The following is a 22315-nucleotide window of genomic DNA, read 5'->3' as shown; positions in this document are numbered from 1 at the left end:
TTAGCCCTGAATATTTTAATCTGACTGTGCTGTTCTTGCACCGATAGGCAGGTACCATCTCCATATTCTAATAAGAATGCATCCTGCGCCAAGACCCTCAAGGGACATCTGAGTCTCAACCAGTAGTTTTAAACCTTTTTCCATTGGTGGACTCCTAAAAAATGTCAAATGGAGGTGCAGACCTCTGTGGAAATCTTAGACATGGTCTGTGGACCCAAAGACTACAGGTTGAAAACCACTGGTCTAGACACAGAAGGCTTGCGTGATGAAATCCTGGCCCCATTGAAGTCAATGGGAGTTTTGCCATTGACTGTAGTGGGGCCAGGTTTTCATCCACAGGTGGGGGAGGATTGTCAATGTGTGCTGTCAATTATTTCTGGTCCCTGGAGTTTGGATTTGTTCCAAGTTTCCTGTGCTATTTAGGATAGTTCTCAACCAATTTGTTTCAGGTTTCAGCTGGGGATTTTCTGCTCAGTAGAATACTTCAATAATGTATCCTCTTGGAATAGGTATTACATAGTGAGCAAGAAACCAAGTTTAAATGTTTATCCTGCTGAGCATGCATCCAAGCTGTCAGAGGGGCATTCCCCTATGCAACCTCCATGGTATCATGACCCTGAATGTCTCCAATCTGGGTTCACCTCCCTATTTTACCCAGCAGCTTGGTACTAAACAACCTACAGAGAGAGCATGAAACCTGAACCTATATCAGGAAGGCCTCCCCTAGGCCCTGATTGGAGAAACAATGGGACATATGATTGATCAGAGCTTCCTACTGAAACCCAAAGGGAGGCACAGGAAGTTATCTGCACAACTGGGCTTTACCTGAGTGCTGCCTGGAATGCTCGCCAAGCCCTATGTACTGTGACCTGCCTAATTCCCAGTATCCTCCCCTTGGCCTGAGGCCTGGTGACACAAATAGTGTCTGGCCCTATCCAACTTAGTTCATCTGGTTCCCCATAACCTGAACACAATTCTTCATGTCAAGGGCTGAGAACCAGGCCCAAGTAGGGGGAAGAGGAAGGGGATAATAGAAGCCACCATCACCATTCATAATTTGGACTTTCGAATAAAGCTATTTAGTACGCACAGGTCTAGAATGGGGCAGCACCTCCATCCTTCTTGGAGATGAGGAAGTAAGGGAAGTAGAAGCCTTTGGTCTCTATGGCGCCCACTGCAAGAAGAGCTTCAGCCTCTTGTTGGAAAAGGCACTGATGGGTAGCGTCCCCTGGAGGTGTCTGGGTGGGGGTGGGGTGAGGGAAATTATAGAAATTTTATGGAGTGTCCATGGTGGATTATTTCCAGGACCCCATGGTCCATGGTGACCTTGTTGCAATTGTGGGCGAATAGGGCAAGACGGCCCCCAAAGACGACATGTGGGGCCACAGATGGCAAGGGGGAGGGTTCACAGCTCTCAAGTGAAACATCAGAAGCGTGCCTTGAGTTGCCGGTGGGTGAGGGTCGAGGAAATGGCTGTGGCTGAGGTCATGGGTTGCTGATGCTGGGACTGGTGGTGCTGGCGTGGGGGTTCCTGGTGCTGTTGCTAGAACAATGGGTAGGGTTCATATGGGCACGGGTGGAATTCTTGGAGCTGCTGTTTGTGCTGCGGGGCTGGAGTATAGATCCCCAGGGAGCACAGCGTAGCCCCCAAGTCCTTTAATGAGTGATGGTGCTCGTCAGTCTTACCATAGAACAACTTGTCCTCGTAAAAGGGGAGGTCCTCTGTGGTCATTTGTACCTCTCCAGGGAAACCAGAGGACTGTACCCAGGACTCGTGGTGCATGAGGATGCCTTTGGCAAGCGTGCGCGAAGATGTGTCAGCTGCATTGACCATCTTTTGGAGGCTGACTTCATCTACAAAGGTGCCCTTCATCCACCAGCGCCTGCAATTGGGGTAGATTGTCCTTGAACTCTGCAAGCGTAGCTGTTAAAATCGTATTTCACCAGCAGAGCCTGATAGTTGGCAATATGAAACTATAACACCGCAGACAAGTAGTGGAGGCAGTTGGGAGCAAGAGTCAGAGCTGTGCCTGGATATCAGAGAAAATGTCACCTCTGGTTCAGAAAAGCCAGTCGGAGTCTAAAGATGCCTTCGGCAGCGGGGAGCCAGCAGTGCGGATGGACCATGGTGTAGTGTGGGCATGGCCCTCTCCAGCTGGAGCAGGACCAGCTTGTCTCCACAGTGTTGGGCTGGAAAGCAGTGGCGAAGATGGGTATGGGAAGCTCCAGTTCCTCCATGGAGAGAAAGGGCTCCAGACCACCAGGGGTCCGAGGAGTGTCTCTGAAGGCTGCTGAAGACTGTGGTGGGGTCCATGGAGTCAGCTGCACTGAAGGTCTCGGAAATAGCAGTGGGATAGGCTGTGCAAATGCAGGAGAAGGCACAGAGCCAGTGGGTACTGGGGCCATTGACAGGGCCGCTGGATCTTTTTTCTTCTTACTCTCATCCTCAAGATGGGAAAGCCGGGGTGTAAGTGCAACAGTGTCAGTGCGCAACATGTCACCTGACCTGGCACGGGTCAGGGAGGAAACGCTGCCCGTGATGGGGACTTGCAGCTATGCCGATGAGAGCGTTTTCTGCTCTTGTGCCTCGGCCTGTCCAGAACTCCCAGGTCCGAAGCATGGGAAGTGCTGGGAGGCGCACTCACTACCGGTGACGGACACTGCACCGCCAGTTCCAGTGGTAGAGAGCATGAGGAAATGCATGATGCACATGCAGGTCAACAGTCACTGCTATGAAAACCTTCCAGCTCTGGCGCATGGCACACATGTGCACCCATGACTGGAATACATATAGAGACCATCACTCAAAGAAGAAGAAATGAAAATCCAGACAAACTCCATTCATTTCAACTGAGATTCTCTGCATTCATACTGGTGGAAACAAGATCAGAATCTGGCCCTTTGACCGCAAAAGACATGGAGCCTGAGACCCCTCTGACTTACACCAGTATAAACTAGGAGTAGCTCCACTGAAATCAGTGGTTTGAGAGGACAGTCAGGCCCAGTGTGTGCAGGATTTAAACAAGTTGAATCCCATGTACTGCATCACAGTAAACATCACATAAAATTGAAAGAAAAAGGGAGCTAGAAGGAAGGGCAGGAAAGTGCTACCTTTTGATGGGAGGTTTCACTCATGTCTAAAAGCTCAATAATCCGAGGTGGCCGCATCTCATGAGTACTAGCCAGCTTCTGCTCCGTAGTAAGAGACATCTCCTTTAGGAAGGCAGATGGAGTCAGCTGCAATTCAAAACAACAGGAGCCAGAACTATATAAATGGCTTTTCTTGTTACAGTGCCGCTGATAAATAATTTATGTTCTCAGCTGTTAGGGCAGTCCTGGAACTCCACTAAGTTCCCTGCTGAATTATTTAAAACTGGTAAATTAATTATACTGAGCGGAATATACATGCACTACCCAAGAGATTCCGTCCTATTTGTCTCTCTGTCAGCCATGATTTGAAATGACATCTGGCTGAGGAATTTGATTTCCTGGGGGTGCGGGAGTGTTCCTTTAACTTTCCTGGCTCAGGCACGTGACTTGAAAGGAAAAAAGTCCGTAAAATCCCATGGCTACAATTTTACACATGCTCACACAAAGACCCACGTAGGGACAACTTCTCTGAGTGAATTGTCAGGGCAAAGCATCAAAGAAATGGAGTGACAAGGTTCAAGGAAAGAGGAATGGCCCAAGTTTAGATCATCTAATTTTAATCAGCAGTTGTCTGATCTGGCTTTGTCCTTACAGCCTTCCTGATGGAGCTCTGAAGAGCTGTTTCCATGGTATGAGCTAGCATTGGGCTGAATCCTGCTCACCTTGTCTCAAACAGCAAACCCAATTCACTAAACATGTGGGTAAAAGGGGCAGGGTTTGACCCCTGACCCTACAAGCCCTTTATAACATGATTAGTCCTCACTTCACGTGACATGAAGTCAGTGGCCCAGTGGATCCCTGCACTGGAACTGAGGTTGGCACAGGGTTCATGAGAGGGCAAGCATGATGTCATTTCTGTGTTCCTCTATTCTGGACTTGGTTCAACCCCAGGCACAGATTACAGCAGCCTGAAAACTACCCAAACTTATGCCCAGCTGCCAAAGGCACATAAGGGCTACTACATCAGCCAGGAATGGCTGGAGTGCAGTGGCACTCGGGCCAGGCTCCCTTCTCTCCCAGATCATTCTTGACATTCCCCAAGAACTAGTGCAGGGGTAGGTGTAGGCCATTATCATGTCTTGGTGCCAACTGGAGAAGCCCCTACACCAGGCAAATTCCCCAGGGCTACTGGATCTTACAGCAGGGCAGGATGAGTTGAGCCTAACAGGAATAGTCTCATAAGCTATGGCTTGCATAGCAAGTTCCTGCTACACCAATCACTCCACTAGTTAAGGACATGCTTCCGGTTTAAACTCTGAGGAGATGCTTGTTTTGCTGGGGTTCTCCTTTACTGCAAGGTCTGTGGTGAGGGATGATGAGACTCCTCCCACACCTTTCCTCTTACCCACCCCTTCCTCATCCATTGATCCTGGATCCCATAGAAGGGGCTTCTTGAAGTCAGAAGACAAAACAAAAGGGGGAGTTACCTTCTCCACCTCTATGTGGGAAAGGTGGGGGGCGGGAACTGGCATTATGAGGTCCCTCTCCACCACTGATGTTGATCAGATATTCTAGCCATGTGTTAGGTACTTACAGTAACCACCATTTCTTCCTCTCTGACAAGCTTTGGATTACGGGGGGCCACAACTTTGCTCTGGAATCCTTCAGGCATCTTGGAGGGCCCCAAGGAGTGAAGAGCCTTGCCGGACGGCATCCTCACATAATTTCTTAGCTCATCTGGAATAAGCAAAAGTGTGATTTTTAAAAGCCAAAAAAATTCTTGGAATTAAAAGTCCTCAGCAACAACAGGTACTGGGCCCAATTTTCACCTCCTGGATGGGACAGAGTGTAGACTCCACTGACTGGGCATTTTACAGTCACTTTGCTCAAGAGCAAATGATGATACAAGGTGCAACGCTGCAGAAACTGAAACCTGAGATACCCTGAGAGACCCATGGGAGAGTTCTAGTTTACAGGGCTTTACTTTTTAAACTTCTACTACTAGATTCTCCTCTCACACTGGAACAAGCCAGAATAACACCTCTCAAGTCAATGGAGTTACACCAGCATAAAACATATGTTAGAGGTGAGCCATGCACACAGCCTCCTTGATCTCACTCCCTTCTCCACCATAAATGCCGTCTGCCCTGTCACTAACATGGGTTAGTGTTTGTGTATCTTTAAGGGAATCAGAATGAGGGGCTTGTGGGAGCGGAGTATTTCCATAGTCACTGGTGTATTTTCTTTGGGAGTTTTGATCGAGTAAGGACTGCAGCACTGGGGTGGGACTGAGCGTAATCCCAAGCTGTGAGCACCAATTAAGACACTAAAGGGTGACAGCAGCCTCCACTGTGAACCTCATTCTTCGCAGCGAGTGGATCTAGAGAGCCAGGGATTCATTGACCAAACCCTCATCCTGTCCCAGGAAACCCCTTCAATACTATCTCAGATCCAGCCTCTGTGGAGGAGAGCATGCGAGAGATACAAACACACTGACACTATGGCCAAACTTTGCACCACACAGGCCCAGCGGTTTTGCTCTTTGAGTCCGACATGAAGAGCAGGGACAGAAGATTTTGGCCCTAGCAATCCAGGGCTGATGGGGTACGATGGCAGCAGCTCTTCTGGATGGATATTTCTCTCCTGAATAATCACCCACTTTACAAAGCATGGACTGAGAGCAGTGAAACTAGAGGGAATATGCTCAGAGCCAAACTGCCCAATGGTATCAGTGAGATCCTAAGGAGAAGGGGAGAATAAGGAAAAGCTATTTGAGTTCACCTAAATAATACATTTTTAAAAAAATACAGTGGGAGCTGGCATGCACCCAGCTCTGCCATGTCTGGAAGGAAACCCTCACATCATTTCCTTGACACATTAATGCTGTTTAAAACACTCATGTCGCTCTCACCTGGCTGCTGAGGAGGTGGGGCCTATAACAAATATTCTATTTTTTATCATTTCAGGAAGTTGTTAGTGTTTTTAACTGAGAGGAGGGTGAAGGGTTAGCATATTTAAAAAAACATATTTAAAAAAGGGAAGAAAGAGAACCTGGGGAACTACAGATCGGTCAGTCTCACTTCAGTCCTTGGCAAAATCATGGAGCAGGTACTCAAGGAATCCACTGTGAAGCACTTGGAGGAGAGGAAGGTGATCAGGAACAGTTGACATGGATTCACCAAGGGCAAGTCATGCCTGACCAACCTGATTGCTTTCTATGATGTCATAACTGGCTCTGTGGCTATGGGGAAAACGATGGATATGCTATCGGTGGAGGGAGGGATAGCTCAGTGGTTTGAGCACTGGCCTGTTAAACGCACGGTTATGAATTCAATCCTTGAGGGGGCCATTTAGGGAGGTGGGGCAAAAATCTGTCTGGGGATTGGTCCTGCTTTGTGTTGACTAGATGACCTCCTGAGGTCCCTTCCAACTCTGATAATCTCTGATCTACCTTGACTTTAGCAAAGCTTTTGATACAGTGTCACACAATATTCTTGCCAGCAAGTTAAAAAAGTATGGATTAGATGAATGGACTATAAGGTGGGTAGAAAGCTGGCTAGATTGTCAGGCTCAATGGGTAGTAATCAACAGCTTGATCTCTAGTTGGCAGCTGGTATCAAGCAGAGTGCCCCAGGGATCGGTCCTAGGGCCGGTTTTGTTCAACATCTTTATAAATAATCTGGATGATGGGATTAATTGCACCCTCAGGAAATTTGCAGATGACACTAAGGGGAGAGAGGTAGATAGGCTGGAGCGTGACCCAGACAAATTGGAAGATTCGGCCAAAAGAAATCTGATGAGGTTCAACAAGGACAAGTGCAGAGTTCTGCACTTAGGAAGGAAGAATCCCATGCACTGCTACAGACTAGGGACCGACTGGCTAGGCAGCAATTCTGCAGAAAAGGACCTGGGGATTACAGTAGACGAGAAGCTGATTATGAGTCAGCAGTGTGCCCTTGTTGCCAAGAAGGCCAATGGCATATTGGGCTGTATTAGTAGGAGCATTGCCAGCAGATTGAGGGAAGTGATTATTCCCCTCTATTCGACACTGGTGAGGCCACACCTGGAGTACTGAGTCCAGTTTTGGTCCCTCCACTACAGAAGGGATTTGGACAAGTTGGAGAGAGTCCAGCGGAGGGCAATGAAAATGATTAGGGGGCTGAGGCACATGACTTATGAGGAGAGGCTGAGGAAACTGGACTTACTGAGTCTGCAGAAGAGAAGAATGAGGGGGGATTTGATAGCAGCCTTCAACTACCTGAAGGAGGGTTCCAAAGAGGATGGAGCTCAGCTGTTCTCAATGGTGGCAGATGACAGAACAAGAAGCAATGGTCTCAGATTGCAGTGGGAGAGGTCTAGGTTGGATATTAGGAAACACTCTTTCACTAGGAGGGTGGTGAAGTACTGGAATGGGTTATCTAAGGTCTGGTGTTGTTTAACATCTGTATTAATGACCAGGATGTAGGAATAAAAAGCATACTGATCAAATGTGCAGATGACACAAAGTGCTGCCAACACTTTGGAGGCTAAAGCTAAAATTCAGAGGGATCTTGATATATTGGAGAACTGGGCTAAAGACAACAAAATGAAATTCAACAAAGACAAACGTAAGGTGCTACACTGAGGGAAGAAAAACCAAATGCACGAATACAGAATGGGGGATAACTGGCTTGGCAGCAGCACTGCTGAGAAAGATCTGGGAGTTGTGGTGGATCACAACCTCAGCATGAGTCAGCAATGTGATGCTGTGGCAAAAAAAGCAATTGCAATTTTGGTTGCATTAACAGAGGCATAGCATGGGAGTGATAGTACTGCTCTACTTGGTGCTGGTTAGGCCTCAGCTGGAGTAGTGTGTCCAGTTTTGGTCACCAATGCATAGAAAGGATGCGGAGAAACTGGAAAGGATCCAGAGGTGAGCGACAAAGATGCTCGAATGGCTGGAATGTAAATCATATGAGCAAAGGCTGAAGGAACAGGGCAAGTATAGTTTGGAAAAGAGGAGATGGGCGGGGGGTGGGACATGACAATGGTCTTCAAACACTTGAAAGGCTCCCGTAAAAAAGATGGAGAAAAGTTGTTCTCTCTTGCCACAGAGAGCAGGACAAAAGGTGATGAGTTCAATCTACAGCACAGCAGTTTTAGATTAAATCTCAGGAAGAACTTTGTATCCGTAAGAGCAGTAGGCCAATAGAACAGACACCTAGGCAGGTTGTGGGAGCTCCTTCACTGGAGGTTTTCAAAGAAGGCTGGAGCCATCTATCTTGGATGGTTTAGACACAACAAATCCTGCATCTTGGCAGGGGGGTAGACTAGAATACCCTTGGGTCCCGTCTAACCCTGTGGTTCTAAGTGCACTACCCTGTCCTGCACTCACTGCTTCTAGTGGGGGAAATCCAGCTGTGAATTGCCTGGCTAATGTGCATGTAAAATCTCAGCCACACCATTGCATTTACATGGGGATTCCCATTCAATATCAGGAAGTTTCCCAGGGACTTGTCTGTTCAGCCAAGTTAACATTAACACATACATTGTTTTGGGGGAAGGGTAAAATGTCACTTGGGGTCTGTCTGTCTAAAGTACAAAGAAAAACCTGTGGCACCAAGTCTCAGAGCCCAGCTCAATTGACTCAGACCCATGGGGCTCAGGCTGCAGGGCTGAAAACAAAAGTGTAGATGCTCAGGCTGGGGCTGGATCCTGGGCTCTAAGACCCTCCCCCTTGAGGGGTTTCAGAGCCTGGATTCCAGCATGAGCCCAAGTCAGTTGACCCAGGCTCTGGCTAAGGATGACAGGTGTCTGGTTTTCGACAGGAACACCCAGTTGAAAAGGGACCCCGGCGGCTCCGGTTAGCATAACTGCTAAAAGTCCGGTTGGCCGCAGTGGGGCAGGCAGGCAGGCTCTGTGACCGGCTCTGTGCAGCAACCAGGAACTTCAGCCAATGAGCAAATGAGCGGGGAGAGCAAGAAAAGGAGGGAGGGGGGAATGAAGTGAGTAGGGGCAGGACCTCAGAGAAGGGGTGGGACAAGGGTGGGGCCTCGAGGCAGGGGCGAGGCAAAGGTGTTTGGTTTTCTGCAATTAGAAAGTTGGCAATCCTAGCTCTGAAGTCAATTGGTGTGAGTTGCAAGTATATTACACAGAAGACATGCTAGAAAAGAGAACTGCAAAGAGGACAATACAATTTCAAAAAGCCTCAGGGGCTGGATCCTATAAGGTATTGAGGACCATCAACTTCCCTTGACCACAGCTGGACTTAAAGGCACTCAGCATCTAGCAGGATCTGTCCCATATACAGTTGGCTTTAAAAAGAATAGCATCATTCCAACAGCAACCTATGGAATAACAATTACCCCTCTCTGCCAAAGAATACAGCAATGCGAACTGGTCTGCACGGACAACGGATATCAGCATAGCTACATTTCTCAGAGACGTAGGTAAGCCAACCTAACCCAGGTGTAGACAGTGCTAGGTCAATGGAAGAATTCTTCTGTCAATTTAGCTACCACCTCTTGGGGAAGTGGATCACCTACACCAACAGGAGATCCTATCCCCACACTGTAGTAACTGTCTACACCAGGAATTCTCAAACTGGGGATCAGGACTTCTCAGCAGGTCATGAGCTTATTACATGGGGGGTCACAAGCTATCACCCTCCACCCCAAACCCCGTTTTGCCTCCAGCATTTATAATGGTGTTAAATATATTAAAAAGTGTTTTTAATTTATAAGGGTGTCACACTCAGAGGCTACGTGAAAGGGGTCACGAGTACAAAAGTTTGAGAACCACTGGTCTACATAGAAGCGCAACAGCAGCGCAGGGGCAGCTGTGCCTTTGTAGCATGTTAAGTCTACGCAAAGCCTTAATGAAGAGGAGCTCTGCCCCCCTTGGGAATGTACCAGAATATGCCACGTTACAACACCATAAATGTATAAGCTGCAGTGTGTCAGAGGAAATCTGAGATGTTTAGAAAAGGTAAAAGAACAGGTTATGTAAAGATTATTTTAATTGAAGAGATTAAATAAATACAGTCACATCATTCCTGATGGCAAAGTACCACTCACAGCAATCCTCAAGGGAAAATCCACAAGGAGATGCTGTATCCCAGTCCTGTGAACAATGACATGTGCCACTCCAGATCTACTTCAAGGGTCGTCATTTGAGTTCATTCTAGTCAAGAACTAGACCCCTTTCCCACTTAGCCCATCTAAACTTCACTGATCTGTATCAATTGTCATTAAACATACAGAAGCAGAATATCAAATAAAAAGATTTTCAGCTCTATTATTCAAACACACTGTGATTTACAGCAGAGTCCAGCAGTCAGGGACTAGGACTGCCAGTCAGAAGGTCTGAATTAGGAACATAGGCCTGGGCCATTGATCCGGTCCCCTGCTATTGCAGGCAATCCTGTCATATAATCCCATTCATTAACTCCTAGTCTCAGCTCTGCCACTGATTTGCAACAGTAAGTTGGGCAAGTCATCTACCCTTTCTGTGCCTCAGTTCCCCATCTGCAGAATAACAATAATGATGGGCTAGCCACTTACGTGACCTAGGGATGAAACGTGCTGAGTGGGATGGTCATGTGGCAGGCGCTCAGATCAGCAGTGTGGCCGGATAGCTGACTATCAAGCAAAATAACACTGAAGTTGAAAGAAATTTGTCTACTTAAAAGTTTTAACGTTAGATGCACCTAAGAGTAAGACTTAGGAATGCGGTTTTAGGAGCTAGTGTGATTGTCTGGTTATTCTGCTCCTTCATGCCATATGTTAGTAAACTGCATAAGCACTTAGGGAGGCGATACATTTACCTTCCTCTCCAGCACCCCCCTACTCACCTTTTTAAGCTGGGAGGGGAGAGAATAAACATTACATAGCAGTCTAAAGCAGGGCGACTTCCAGACTGAGACTTGGGAGTGGCAAGTGGCTCTTTAATGTGTCTCCTGCAGCTCTTTGCAGCACAATATTAAAACACTGTGATTTGATTATTAACCAGTCTAAGTTATTAGCCAATCAGGATGTTTTACTATGTTATTAACCAACTGTAGAATACTTGGCCAGTCTTTTTGCTGTGACAATTATGTATATAATAAAAACAGTCAATGAAACAATGAATTCACAAAACTGTGGCTCTTTTGGGTAACGCTGATTGCTAATTTGGCTCCTGAACCACTGAGGTCTGAGTATCACTGGTCTAAAGCAAGGACTGTAAAGAGGCTGGATAAAGTCCCACGGCCCCAGTCCTGCGAGATGCCGATAGCCCTCAGTTCCTAGCTTTTCACTGGATCAGGTTCTCACTTTGCATGTCTGAACCCTGTCCCCCCACCAGTCACTGTTTGTTGACATGAAGCTGAGAGCTGCTTTCAGAAGGCTCCCAGGATCCAGGGCCGGTTCTACTATTTAGGCAGCCTAGGCAATCACCTAGGCGCCAGGATTATTGAGGGGGCGGCATTTTGCCGGGGGTGGCAGGTGGCTCCAGTGGAGCTGCCACAGTCATGCCTGCGGAGGGTCGGCTGCTCCTGCGGCTCCAGTGGACCTCCCGCAGGCATGCCTGCGGCAGCTCCACTGGAGCCACGGAGCAATGGACCCTCCGCAGGAATGCCTGCGGCAGCTCCACCGGAGCCGCGGGATCAGCGCGGGGGGCAGCGAAATGGCTGTGCGTCTAGGGCGCGAGAAACCCTGACGCCGGTCCTGCCAGGATCCGGCCCTTGAGATGTAAGACCACTTGCTAATAAATGGTCAAACTACGGCACTGCACAAAGAAGTAAGGGGGTGCAAGGCATCCTCTGACACTCCATACAGGAGGTAGCAGCATGTGGAGGGACATAGCCTGTGCAGAGCTGGTACATTAGTCCTCTACACACATTGGTGGGGTGGGGTGGGGTGGGGTAAGGAGGGGAACAAGAGAGGAGACATGGTTCCAACCCCCAGCCCGTGTACCTGCAGCAGTGCTCCATGGGGTCTGGCATAGGTTACTTCCCCCTTGGACAAAGGGAAAACCCAGGACTCTGGAAACCCAGTCTTCCTTCTGGTCTGCTCCATGGGCAATACAACAAGGGCAAAGCCACCATTTAGTCTTAGTTAAGAATACACGGCCCAACCCACTGAGATACTGAGCATGTTTTGATTTCAGTGGGATCTGCAAATATAGTGCACAGGCAGCACCTTGCTGGGTTGCGTGCATATTTTAATCAAGAATAAAGAAACTGGCCTAGTCCACTGTTCAATTCAGCTCTGCAGCGTCAAGCACAATATAAGAACTCTGATAGACAGAAAGGCCAATCTAACAGTCAAAAAATGGATGACGACATTTTTAGGGCATCCCCACACATTGACTGTATGAGGATACTTGGGTACAGCAGCTCAAGGATTTATAAACCATAACACTATGCCTTACAGGCTCATAGTCATTCTAGAAGGGGCCTAATGGCCCAGGCTGAAAATACAAACATAAAAGAATCACCCCTGACATCTCTATAGTGAGAGTTTATAATGGTATTTCAATGATACCTGGATTATTTGTTCCAATCTTTAACTGTAACCTGCTCCACTTTTTCCTGTAATTCCCAAGTTTATATTTCTTGTACTTTGCCAACCCCCAGCTCCAGACACTTCTCCTGCCATAGAATGGGGACACCCAACTTCCCATGGCCATGGAGCTCCTCCCTCTTGTGGCCTGTTGTATGTCATCCCCCTCTGCTTGGGGAGGAAGAAGGCATTTCACACTGGTCACCAGGTAGGGCTCGTCTACAGCCTGCTCTTAAAGGCCCCATCTACTCCAACAGCTACCACCAAGTCACAAGATCCAGCTACAACAGTTCAAAGCTACAGTCCAATTCCATAACTGGTAAAAACCCTGGAGTGTCCAAGATTTTACCCGTAATACTGACCCACAGTTCAGTCCTGCCTGTGACACAACTGTTCACCATGTGGTAACCGAATTGCCTGGCTCAATTATGGCTGGAGAGCAGACAGTGCCTTATTCTCCTTTTGCTTCGTCATTCAATACCTTGGGAAGAGCAACTCAATCTCCTTCTCCTGCCTTCATAAAGGCTGGATTTACTTTTTGGGAGGCACTGCTGCCTGAGTGAACTCAAATTTCTGAACTACTGCCTGCTAGATGGCCCAGAGCTAGGTGCCTTTCACCTGTACAGCTGGCTCTACTCCATCTCTGGTCAGCTGTGACTGAAAGCCGTTACCTTCCAATGACCATCAGTGACCTGACTCAGAACATGGAACACAGCAGGTGGAATTTTAAAAGAGGCACTGACAACACCAACCGCTGCAGGGCACCTTCTCTTCCCTCTGCAGGGAACTTCTTGTGTGTAACTGACATGCACCTAGTGTGCTGCTCCATCCCCGTCTAGTGGTGGCTGGGCTACATATAGAGGTTGATGAGCCTGCTACAGTCTTAGCTAACAGCTGAGTCTTTTAGTTCAGTCAGTAGAGGCTGATGCTTTAAGACTCACAGGTCAGTTTCAGTCCTGCTGCTGCTGACTCAGCCAAGATGCAGCATTATGGTTGCAGATCCACTGCAACGCAGGGCTCCAGAGATACCCATAACAGCAGATTAACTCTGAAAAAAGACATCTTCAGCTTCCCTTGTTCCTTGTCTATTGATGCCCTTAAGGACTGTTTCTGGTCACCTCCCCTGATATCTACTACAACCTCTCTGAATGACCCTCAGAGGTACTTTTCTGGACCAGGCTCTCTCTGTGCTGAATAGAGGGGAATAATCACTTCCCTCGATCTGCTGGCAATGCTCCTACTAATGCACTGCTAACTACTACTAACTAAACTAACTAACTAACTACTAAAATACTGCTGACTCATTGCCAGATTCATAGGGGTGTTATGAGAGGTGCTCAGATATTGCACAGCTGGCGGCCCGACAAGCACCTAAAATAGACAGCTGAACTGCACGGAGTGTAAATCTGCCTGTTTGACCTACTGCCTTCCTTTTGGTTTGCTGAGACTCCTGTAAAAGACAAGTGTTCCCATTGCACAATCCCTCCACTCTGCTCACCTACTCTGTTCTTCTGAGCAGCTTGTATGTTTCAGGACCCTAGTGGATCCCAAGAACAGAACAAATGGCAAAGATATACACAGGACAACTGCAAACAAGCCCACCCACCTGGCTTTACTTTTACTGTGGTGGGTTACCCAGCAAAGGAACAAGGATTTTCTTATGTTTACCATCTTCATGTAAGAGCACTGATTTGTTTTCAAGTAGCTGTATGCTTTGGGAGTTTTTTAATTTGAGGATGGGGGGCATGGATCAGCGTTCACATTGCACTCCCCGTCAGTGCCTGGTCCTAGCCAGGGAGCTAATGATCCAACCAGTGGACCAAATTCTGTTTTGAATCCTGGTCACATGCCCCCTGAGGCACGCTGCGCATATGCTAAGAAAAATAATTTGAGGATAGGGCAAGTGTTGGGTCTTTAACTTTCATAGTAGCTGTTATAGTCTTTAAGTGAGTTGTTGCACTAATTAATGTTTTAGGGTTTTTTTTTTTAATTTAAATTCCCTGTTAGATCCATCTATCACTGAACAAACATGACACGCAGAGTTATGTGGAATTAATTCTTCCTTGGGTGAGCTGGTGCCTTGGCCTCTGCTGCTATGCTTTATGTCACCAAGATCCCTTGACAGAATTATTTCCTTGTAAATCACAGTAGCACATCTATTATAATGAATGCATCACTCTGCTATGAATGATTGCAGCAGCATTCCAAAAGAACGCCTTTGTTAACGTTCCAAGAATATCAGATAAGTTAATTTCATCACTGCGGACAAGCTAGTTATTTCTTTAAGAAAAGACGTTTCCACATTGACTCACAAACTAGGATCCAAATTCTGTTTTATGCAACCAGTAAAGACGTTGATAATATCAAGGCAAAAGGCAAAGCAGGGTCATAATCTTTTTCCTACAGCATAGCATGCTCTGACCATTCCTTGGGGTTGTCCTCTTGTTTCTATATGGTGCATGACCAGTTGATGAGTTTGCTTTCATTAATAGCAGGCTCACAAAAAACAGACAAGGGCACCCAACTTCACAAACTCCTCTTGGATGCCAAGGAATTTGCAGCACAGCATAAGTTATAAACAAAAACAGCAACTGGGAACCAACCCATTTAATCTGTTAGCGAGGAAACCTAGTCTGAAAACTAACATTCGTTAATCGGAGGTTTACAATCTAACCAAGAAGGGCTCAAGACTTAAAAATAAAAATTGGCTATAGACCCAGCCAGTTGATTCAGCAAGAAACCAGCCAGACTGTAGGGATCCATTCCAAAATATGTCTCTCGCATGGCACCCAGCCACACAGCAGCATGGGCAACGGCAGGCTCATGCATATAAGCAGTCAATAACGCTCCGTGTCCCTAATTGCTGCAACGAACTGATTACGGTGTGCTGAGCACCATAGCTCCCACAATCCATGGGAATTGTGGGTACCCAACACCTTAAAGGTTCTGAGCCTTTGTCAGCCTGTGGAGATAAACAGTCAGTGAAAGTATCTTCCCTTCCATGGATGCAGAGCTGCCATGTTTTGCACAGCTCCATAGAACAGATAGGGAGAGGCAGGAGACTACTCCTCAGAGGCAGGTGTAGGAAGCAGGGGCAACTGAGTGACAAAGGGGCAGGCTGAGGGGCTGAAAAGCTGAATGAAACCTGAGGCAAACTCAGCAGGTGGTGGACATGTGGGCCCTTAAGAAGGAAAGAAGAGAAGGTTGGTGGATTGAACCAGGGTTGATTGGGAGATCCTAGAGCAGACTTGTTCATTCTGCCTCTATCCCGTCTCAGTCCCTTCTCTGCATGCCGTCCCCCACCTCAGACACAGCTGCTCCACGCTGTCTGGGAACTAGCAAGGGGAGCAGCAAGAGCAGAGCACAGGAAGCAGCAGCTTGGCTACCTACAATTCCATTGCCAGCGTAGGCGCTAGCCTTTGGTGGCCAAGAGGAGAAACTACTGGGAATCCTGCTAGATGCCCGAAATTCCAGCAGGGCTGTGTGGAGATATGACTGGGCTGCCAAAGGTGAACGGGCACTCTGACTCATTAGTAAAGTAGCTCATCCAGAGCTCCTGCCTGCTGCAGCCGAGCTCCCATTCTGTGGGATCTGCTTCTGCAGAGAGATAGTTGAAACAACGGCATACAGTAGGTCCATTTCTCTTTGCTGCGAGTGCAGGGGCACAGAGATGTGCACTCAAAGGTGGTTGCTCTTTGTGTGAAGAAAACTGAGAGGCCATAAACTCAAAGCAAGCTCCAATGGGGGAGAACAGCAGAATGGGAAAGGGGAGGAAGCCTGCCCCAGGGGCAAGAGCACCATATGTTTCCAAGCTACAGTTCCCCTTCCCTCACTTAGCTGTGTCTCAACGGCACAGCCAGAGAGCGCAGCCCATTACCCATCTAAGAGGAGCTCCAATACTGCTTAGCACTCCTCTGACTAGTGCTGGGTTAGACTTTACCTCCCTATTCTATCAAAGCAGGGAGAGCAACTAGTCAGTGACTGTATGAGAAGAGCAGTCCAGCAGAGTCAGGAAGAAAACAGGCAGAAGGGAGAAAAGCTCTCACTCTTTCTCCACCCCTTGCACTTCTTTCTGCAGACACTGGGTAGATTTTGACAGCTCTATCTGTGGGACACAGACTCAAAACAAGATGGCCAAAGAAATAATGATGCAAGTTAAGCATCCATTCATTAACCTAAATTCAATGACTCAGCATTTCTGCTCTTATTAACTTAATAGAACTGGATCCCAGCTAGGGTGACCAGATGTCCCGATTTTATAGGGACAGTCTTGATTTTGGGTTTTTTTTCTTATATAGACTCCTATTACCCCTCACCCCCATCCCGATTTTTCACACTTGCTATCTGGTCACCCTAATCCCAGCAGCTCCAAGACAGGTACTGTTCTCCTCAGTTCTTAACAGCATATACACAGTCAAGGTCTAAATATACCCCATTCATGGGTCTGACTTTGTTGCTGCTCTTTAGCTGATACCAATAATACATACTGCTGCCTACATTCCTCCCCAAGTTTTGCTGTTCCTTAAGTTTCCTGATCCTAATACCCTCTGTCTCAGGGCTGGTCTACACTGCGGGGGGAAATCGATCTAAGATACGCAACTTCAGCTACGTGAATAATGTAGCTGAAGCCGAAGTATCTTAGATCGAATTATCTACCGTCCTCACAGCGCGGGATCGATGTCCCCGGCTCCCCATGTCGACTCTGCTACTGCCATTCGGGTTGGTGGAGTTCCGGGATCGATAGGAGCTCGTTCGGGGATCAATATATCGCGTCTAGATGAGATGTGATATATCGATTCCCGAGAAATCGATTGCTACCCGCCGATACGGAGGGTAGTGAAGATGTAGCCCCAGAAACGGAGGAGCTCTAACCCTTCTTACAGCCTGGCTGAAGCTAATCTGAGCCACCTGTTAACATGGATCAGCAAACGCTATGCTGCATCTACAGACAAGGCTCCTAAATTTAGGCTGACTTTACAAAGGCGTCTGCGGGGTTCTTGAAACTGCCAGTCTGGTACAGAGGGTAAAGGTAGATTTTAAATGAAGGACAGATGAGAGGTATGAACAGGAAAGCCAGACAAGTAGAAAACACCCAGCCCTGGTTAGTAAAGGAATAGTTGAGCAGTTACAGCACTGGCCTGGGACACCAGAGACCTGGATTAAATTCCCTGTTCTGTAACAGGCTTCCTGATTTTAAGCAAGTTACTTTGTCTCTCAGGTCTGAATCCTCAAAGGTATTTAGGTATTTACTTCTGAGGATTGTGGGGATATGAATTCAGTGGGAATTATGCACCTAAATACCTTTGATGATCTGGGCCCTAGACCTTTGTGGCTACTCCTGTGCCACACTCCATGGTCATTCAGAATTTTCCTGTACCAGTGAAGACAGAACTCGGATTCTCTGGTTCTAAAAGAAGAAGAGGCCCCTGCCACTTCAGCTAAAGGAGTATCGGCCTCTGACACACACGATAAGCAGTTCTGAATCCAGCCAGTAAACATCAGGGCCCAAGTTCTAATTAATTTACATTGTATTGAAATTAATGGGTGTAAATCAGCATGGACTTTGGCCCACAGTGTAGAATATCCAGCTCTTTCTCTCAGTACAAAACAGGTCATGGGTGTGATCTTGCCCATAAACACACAATAAATGTGCATGCTTTCCTCCCACTTACCCTGGAATAAACCATTCCTCTGGAGTGTTTGGTTAATATGCCTTTCTTGTTTTATTTTGCTGGAGAGTGCATTAGCAGATTTGTTAAAAATTTTAACCAAGATGCTATCAAACAATTTCATTTAGCTAGACAACCTTGTGTTCAGGTTTAAATAGCAATATCACAGTTTCTACCTAGAAATCACCTGCTTAGTTATAATTATCATACAAAAGGCATTGTAAAAGCAGCTACAAATATTAACAAAGCAGCCACAGAAATTCCATGACTCTTCTCTTTTCCCCCTTCACTAACAGTTATATGGTCGGCTGCTGTTTAAATCAAACCCTGCAATCTGGGATGCATAACCTGCCACCTCTACATTCCAGTCCCTCCAATATTTTACAATTTATTACTGTCAACCTGCAATTTACTACAGAAACAAACTCTGCCATAGCTGAGATTACTAATTAGGGCTCTCAGATTACATCGTCCTGTTATTCCTTTTTATTAAATTTCCATTTTCATCTGACGGTGACATGGATAAGAAAGCATCAGAAATACAATGCCAACAGCATTTCCCACCCAAGTTCCACTACAAAGCTGAAATTTCATGACTTCATGGAACACCTATAATTAATATCTAAACTCATTTCTAAGTATTTACAATATTCCTTGCCCTTTTACAGATCTCTGCTCTTCAGTTTTTCTAACATTCCTCAAGTCCTCCTTTATTTAAAGCCATTTATTTCTGGCATGAATAAAACCAGCTGAACCTTGGAATATGTTTGTTAGGTTTTGAATGTTTCCAACCTCTCATGAAGCTAACCTTTTTGGGAAGGAGAGGAGGGAACTAAACAGATAAGAAGGTGCTTTAGGATTGGGCGCAAATGTCAATAGACTGGGCCAAGGAAGCAGCAAAACTCTGCAGGGTGAATTCTAACAGAGCCTAATCCAAAACCCATTGAAATCTACAGAGAGACTCCCAGGCCAAGATCCTCATATGCATTTAGACACCTAACTCCTACTGATTTCAACAGGAGTTAGACACCTAAATACCTCTGAGTATCTAGGCCCCATTGACTTCAGTGAGCACTGGATCTGGTCCAAAGTTTCCTGCACAGTGGGAGGGGATTAAGAAAGGAAATGGAGCTTGTAGTGTGTTAGATCTACAGAGGCAAGAGCCATCAGCATGGACTGCTCCTTCATGGAACATCACTGCTCCCTGGCAGCATGGACTTTGAAACAGTTGTGCTGCTACTGCCTGGGATCCCTTGCCCAGAGAGAACCCAGTGGGACATCATACTTATCCAAGATGTATTAAGTTCTGGATGGATTTCCACCTGGAAATCTAGCAGATTTCCATTGGAAGGCAACTGCTCCTTTGCTCTGCCACCATACAGCATGGAGAGGCATCCACAGAGTGTTAAGAGGTGGAGGACAGAGCCACAGAGGTGGATCTATACCCATTCTGCATAGGCAAAAAGAGATTTGCCCACAGAGGCAGAAGACTCTGGTGTATTTTTATTAGGGCGAGAATATATAGGTACAGTGTCTTGCACCAGCTGCTTTGAACCAGTATATGGAGCTCTAATGGAATATTTGTACCAGTGTCATTGGGATGGGGTCACATTACCCTAATAAGGTACTCAGAAAAGCAACAGGTAAGATGCAGATTCACTTCATCTTCATGAATATATGGAAAAAGTGGTTGAGCAATGGCAATACCACACTGGATCAGAGCACTGAGCCACCCAATTCAGAGTCCTGTTTCTCATGATGGTCACTACAGGTTTCTGTCACGAAGCCCAATTGCTTCGTGACAGAAACCTGTAGTGGACAGTTACTGAATAACCTTCCCATAAGGAAAATTTCTTCCTGACCCCCTAGCAATTGGTTTATGCCCTGAAGCACGAAAGTTTACAACCCTTAAAATATACTAGCCTCTCTAATTTAACTGAGGATGTTCTTCTTATCCATATAAAAGTCTGATCTTTTTATAATCCTATGGGTTACAGATTGGGAAGTGAGGCACAGAAAAGTTAAGGCTAAAATGTTCTAAAGTGACCTCTGCTTTTGGACACCCAATTTGAGCCACCTAAGGCCTGGAACCACTCAGCACCCAGAACTCCTCCTAAAGTCAACAGGGGCTGTGGGTGCACAGACTTTCTGAAAACAGGCCCGAGGCCTCTGAACCTGAACACCAAAGCCACAGGTCACTCTGGAATATTTTAGCCTAAGCACCTCACCCCAAGCCACCCAGCACATAAGTGGCAGAGCTGGGAGCAGAATCCCTTCTCCTCACGACTAGCCCTGTGCCCTAAACTAGGGTGAGAGCATGCCCCCCAGGGGAGGGAGCCCTGTGATGTTTCCCTTGTAGAGTTTCCTCCATATTCTTCTTCCAGGGCATGGGGTTTGCCCCCAACCTGATTCTACAGAGGCAGCGTGGGTTATAGTCCATAATCCCCTGGAGATTAACTGGACTCTTGGGGATCTACTGCATGATGGCCCTGTGCACCTAATCCAACTTCAGGGGCCCTTGCAGCTTACCCTAGCTCCATGGGCTCCCTCCTCCTGCAGCAACCCTCAGGGCCCCCTTTAAAGTGGGTTCCCTGGAGGGGAAAGGACACCCCAGGAGTGTTAATACAGTAGTACACCCTATCAACATGCATGCAGAACGTCCAGGGGTGCTGGGGAGGGAAGAATACATGTGAGCCCAGTGCACCTGCCTCATCCCCTTCCTACCCTAGGATCTCTGTGACTGAGCTGAGCCATCCGTGGGAGAGACCACTGCTTTCCCTTGCAGCTTTCCATGCTGAGGGTCCTAGCCAGACAACTATAACGATCAGGCGCCCTTGGGTCTTCTAACACGTTACCAACAACCCCTCCCTTGGCCAGCCAGCATGACAGAACATTAATCCGCGCCACACCATGGCCAAAGGGCAGAGGGGCAGCCTGTCCATCCACTTCATGCCAAGAGCACAGTCAGGGACTCCTGCGCGACTTGGGGAGGGGATATATTCACCAACATCCAGACCCTCCCTGGGGCTGTGTGCTGAGCCCTCCCTGGCATCCCCTGCAGAGCGGGGCCCAGCTCCCCAGAGCTCTGCCCCCCATCTCTGTGCTGAGCCCTCCCTGGCATCCCCTGCAGAGCGGGGCTCAGCTCCCTGGAGCTCTGCCCCCCATCTCTGTGCTGAGTCCTCCCTGGCATCCCCTGCAGAGTGGGAGCTCTGCCTCCCCTCCCGCCATCTCTGCACTGAGTCCCCCACCCCAGGCCTACCTTGGAGAGCTGGGCCTGGCTCCCCAGAGCTCTGCCCCCCGTCCCTGTGCTGAGTTCTCCCTGGCATCCCCTGCAGAGCGGGGCCCAGCTCCCCAGAGCTCTGCCCCCCATCTCTGCACTGAGCCCCCCAGGCCCACCCTGCAGAGCGGGGCCCAGCTCCCAGAGCTCTGCCCTCCATCTCTGCGCTGAGCCCCTCAGCATCCCCTGAAGAGTGGGGCCCAGCTCCCCGGAGCTCTGCCCCTCGTCTCTGGGCTGTGCCCCCCCAGGCCCAGCCTGCAGAGTGGGGCCCAGCTCCCCGGAGCTCTGCCCCTCGTCTCTGGGCTGTGCCCCCCCAGGCCCAGCCTGCAGAGTGGGGCCCAGCTCCCCGGAGCTCTGCCCCTCGTCTCTGGGCTGTGCCCCCCCAGGCCCAGCCTGCAGAGTGGGGCCCAGCTCCCCCGGGAGAGGCGGTTGGACACTTACATGCTCAGTCCCTGCTGCTGCAGCCTGTTTAACAGCCCCACCAGCACCACAGCCTCCCCCTCTCTGGCTCCAGCCCTGGCTGTTACCCTCGTTCCCGTAGCAACCAGGGCCTGCCAGCCCTTCCCAGGGAGCTGTAGCTGCAGGCCCTGGGCTCCATGGCAACCGTAGAGACGCCTGCAAGGGCGGTGGCCCAAGGGAAGAGGTGGAGGCGGGTGCTTGGGGCCCTGCGGGAGAGGCAGGAGAGGCCTGCTTCTTAAGGGCCCCCCCGCCATTGTATTTCATTGTCATGAATGGAGGTTGTAGGTGGGGAGGGAGAC

The 22315-nt window shown here is 48.2% G+C and overlaps 1 protein-coding gene across 1 annotated transcript in view; it reads right to left on the bottom strand.

Moving 5' to 3' along the window:
• Positions 1-22089, bottom strand: part of HYDIN (HYDIN axonemal central pair apparatus protein) — a 401019-nt gene extending 378930 nt beyond the window's left edge. Inside the window, exons 1-3 of the mRNA XM_032795387.2 lie at positions 21999-22089; positions 4685-4827; positions 3112-3237 (exon numbers count right to left, since the gene is read on the bottom strand). Of these exons, the coding sequence (XP_032651278.1) occupies positions 3112-3237; positions 4685-4804 (246 nt within the window). The 5' untranslated portion in view covers positions 4805-4827; positions 21999-22089. The remainder of the gene's footprint in view (positions 1-3111; positions 3238-4684; positions 4828-21998) is intronic.
• Positions 22090-22315: the final 226 nt, after the last annotated feature.

The sequence above is a fragment of the Chelonoidis abingdonii genome, chromosome 19, assembly GCF_003597395.2.
Source record: "Chelonoidis abingdonii isolate Lonesome George chromosome 19, CheloAbing_2.0, whole genome shotgun sequence".
In the NCBI taxonomy this organism is placed as follows: domain Eukaryota; kingdom Metazoa; phylum Chordata; order Testudines; family Testudinidae; genus Chelonoidis; species Chelonoidis abingdonii.
The sequence above is the reverse complement of the archived record's forward strand: the minus strand, read 5'-3'. Positions and strand labels throughout refer to the sequence as shown.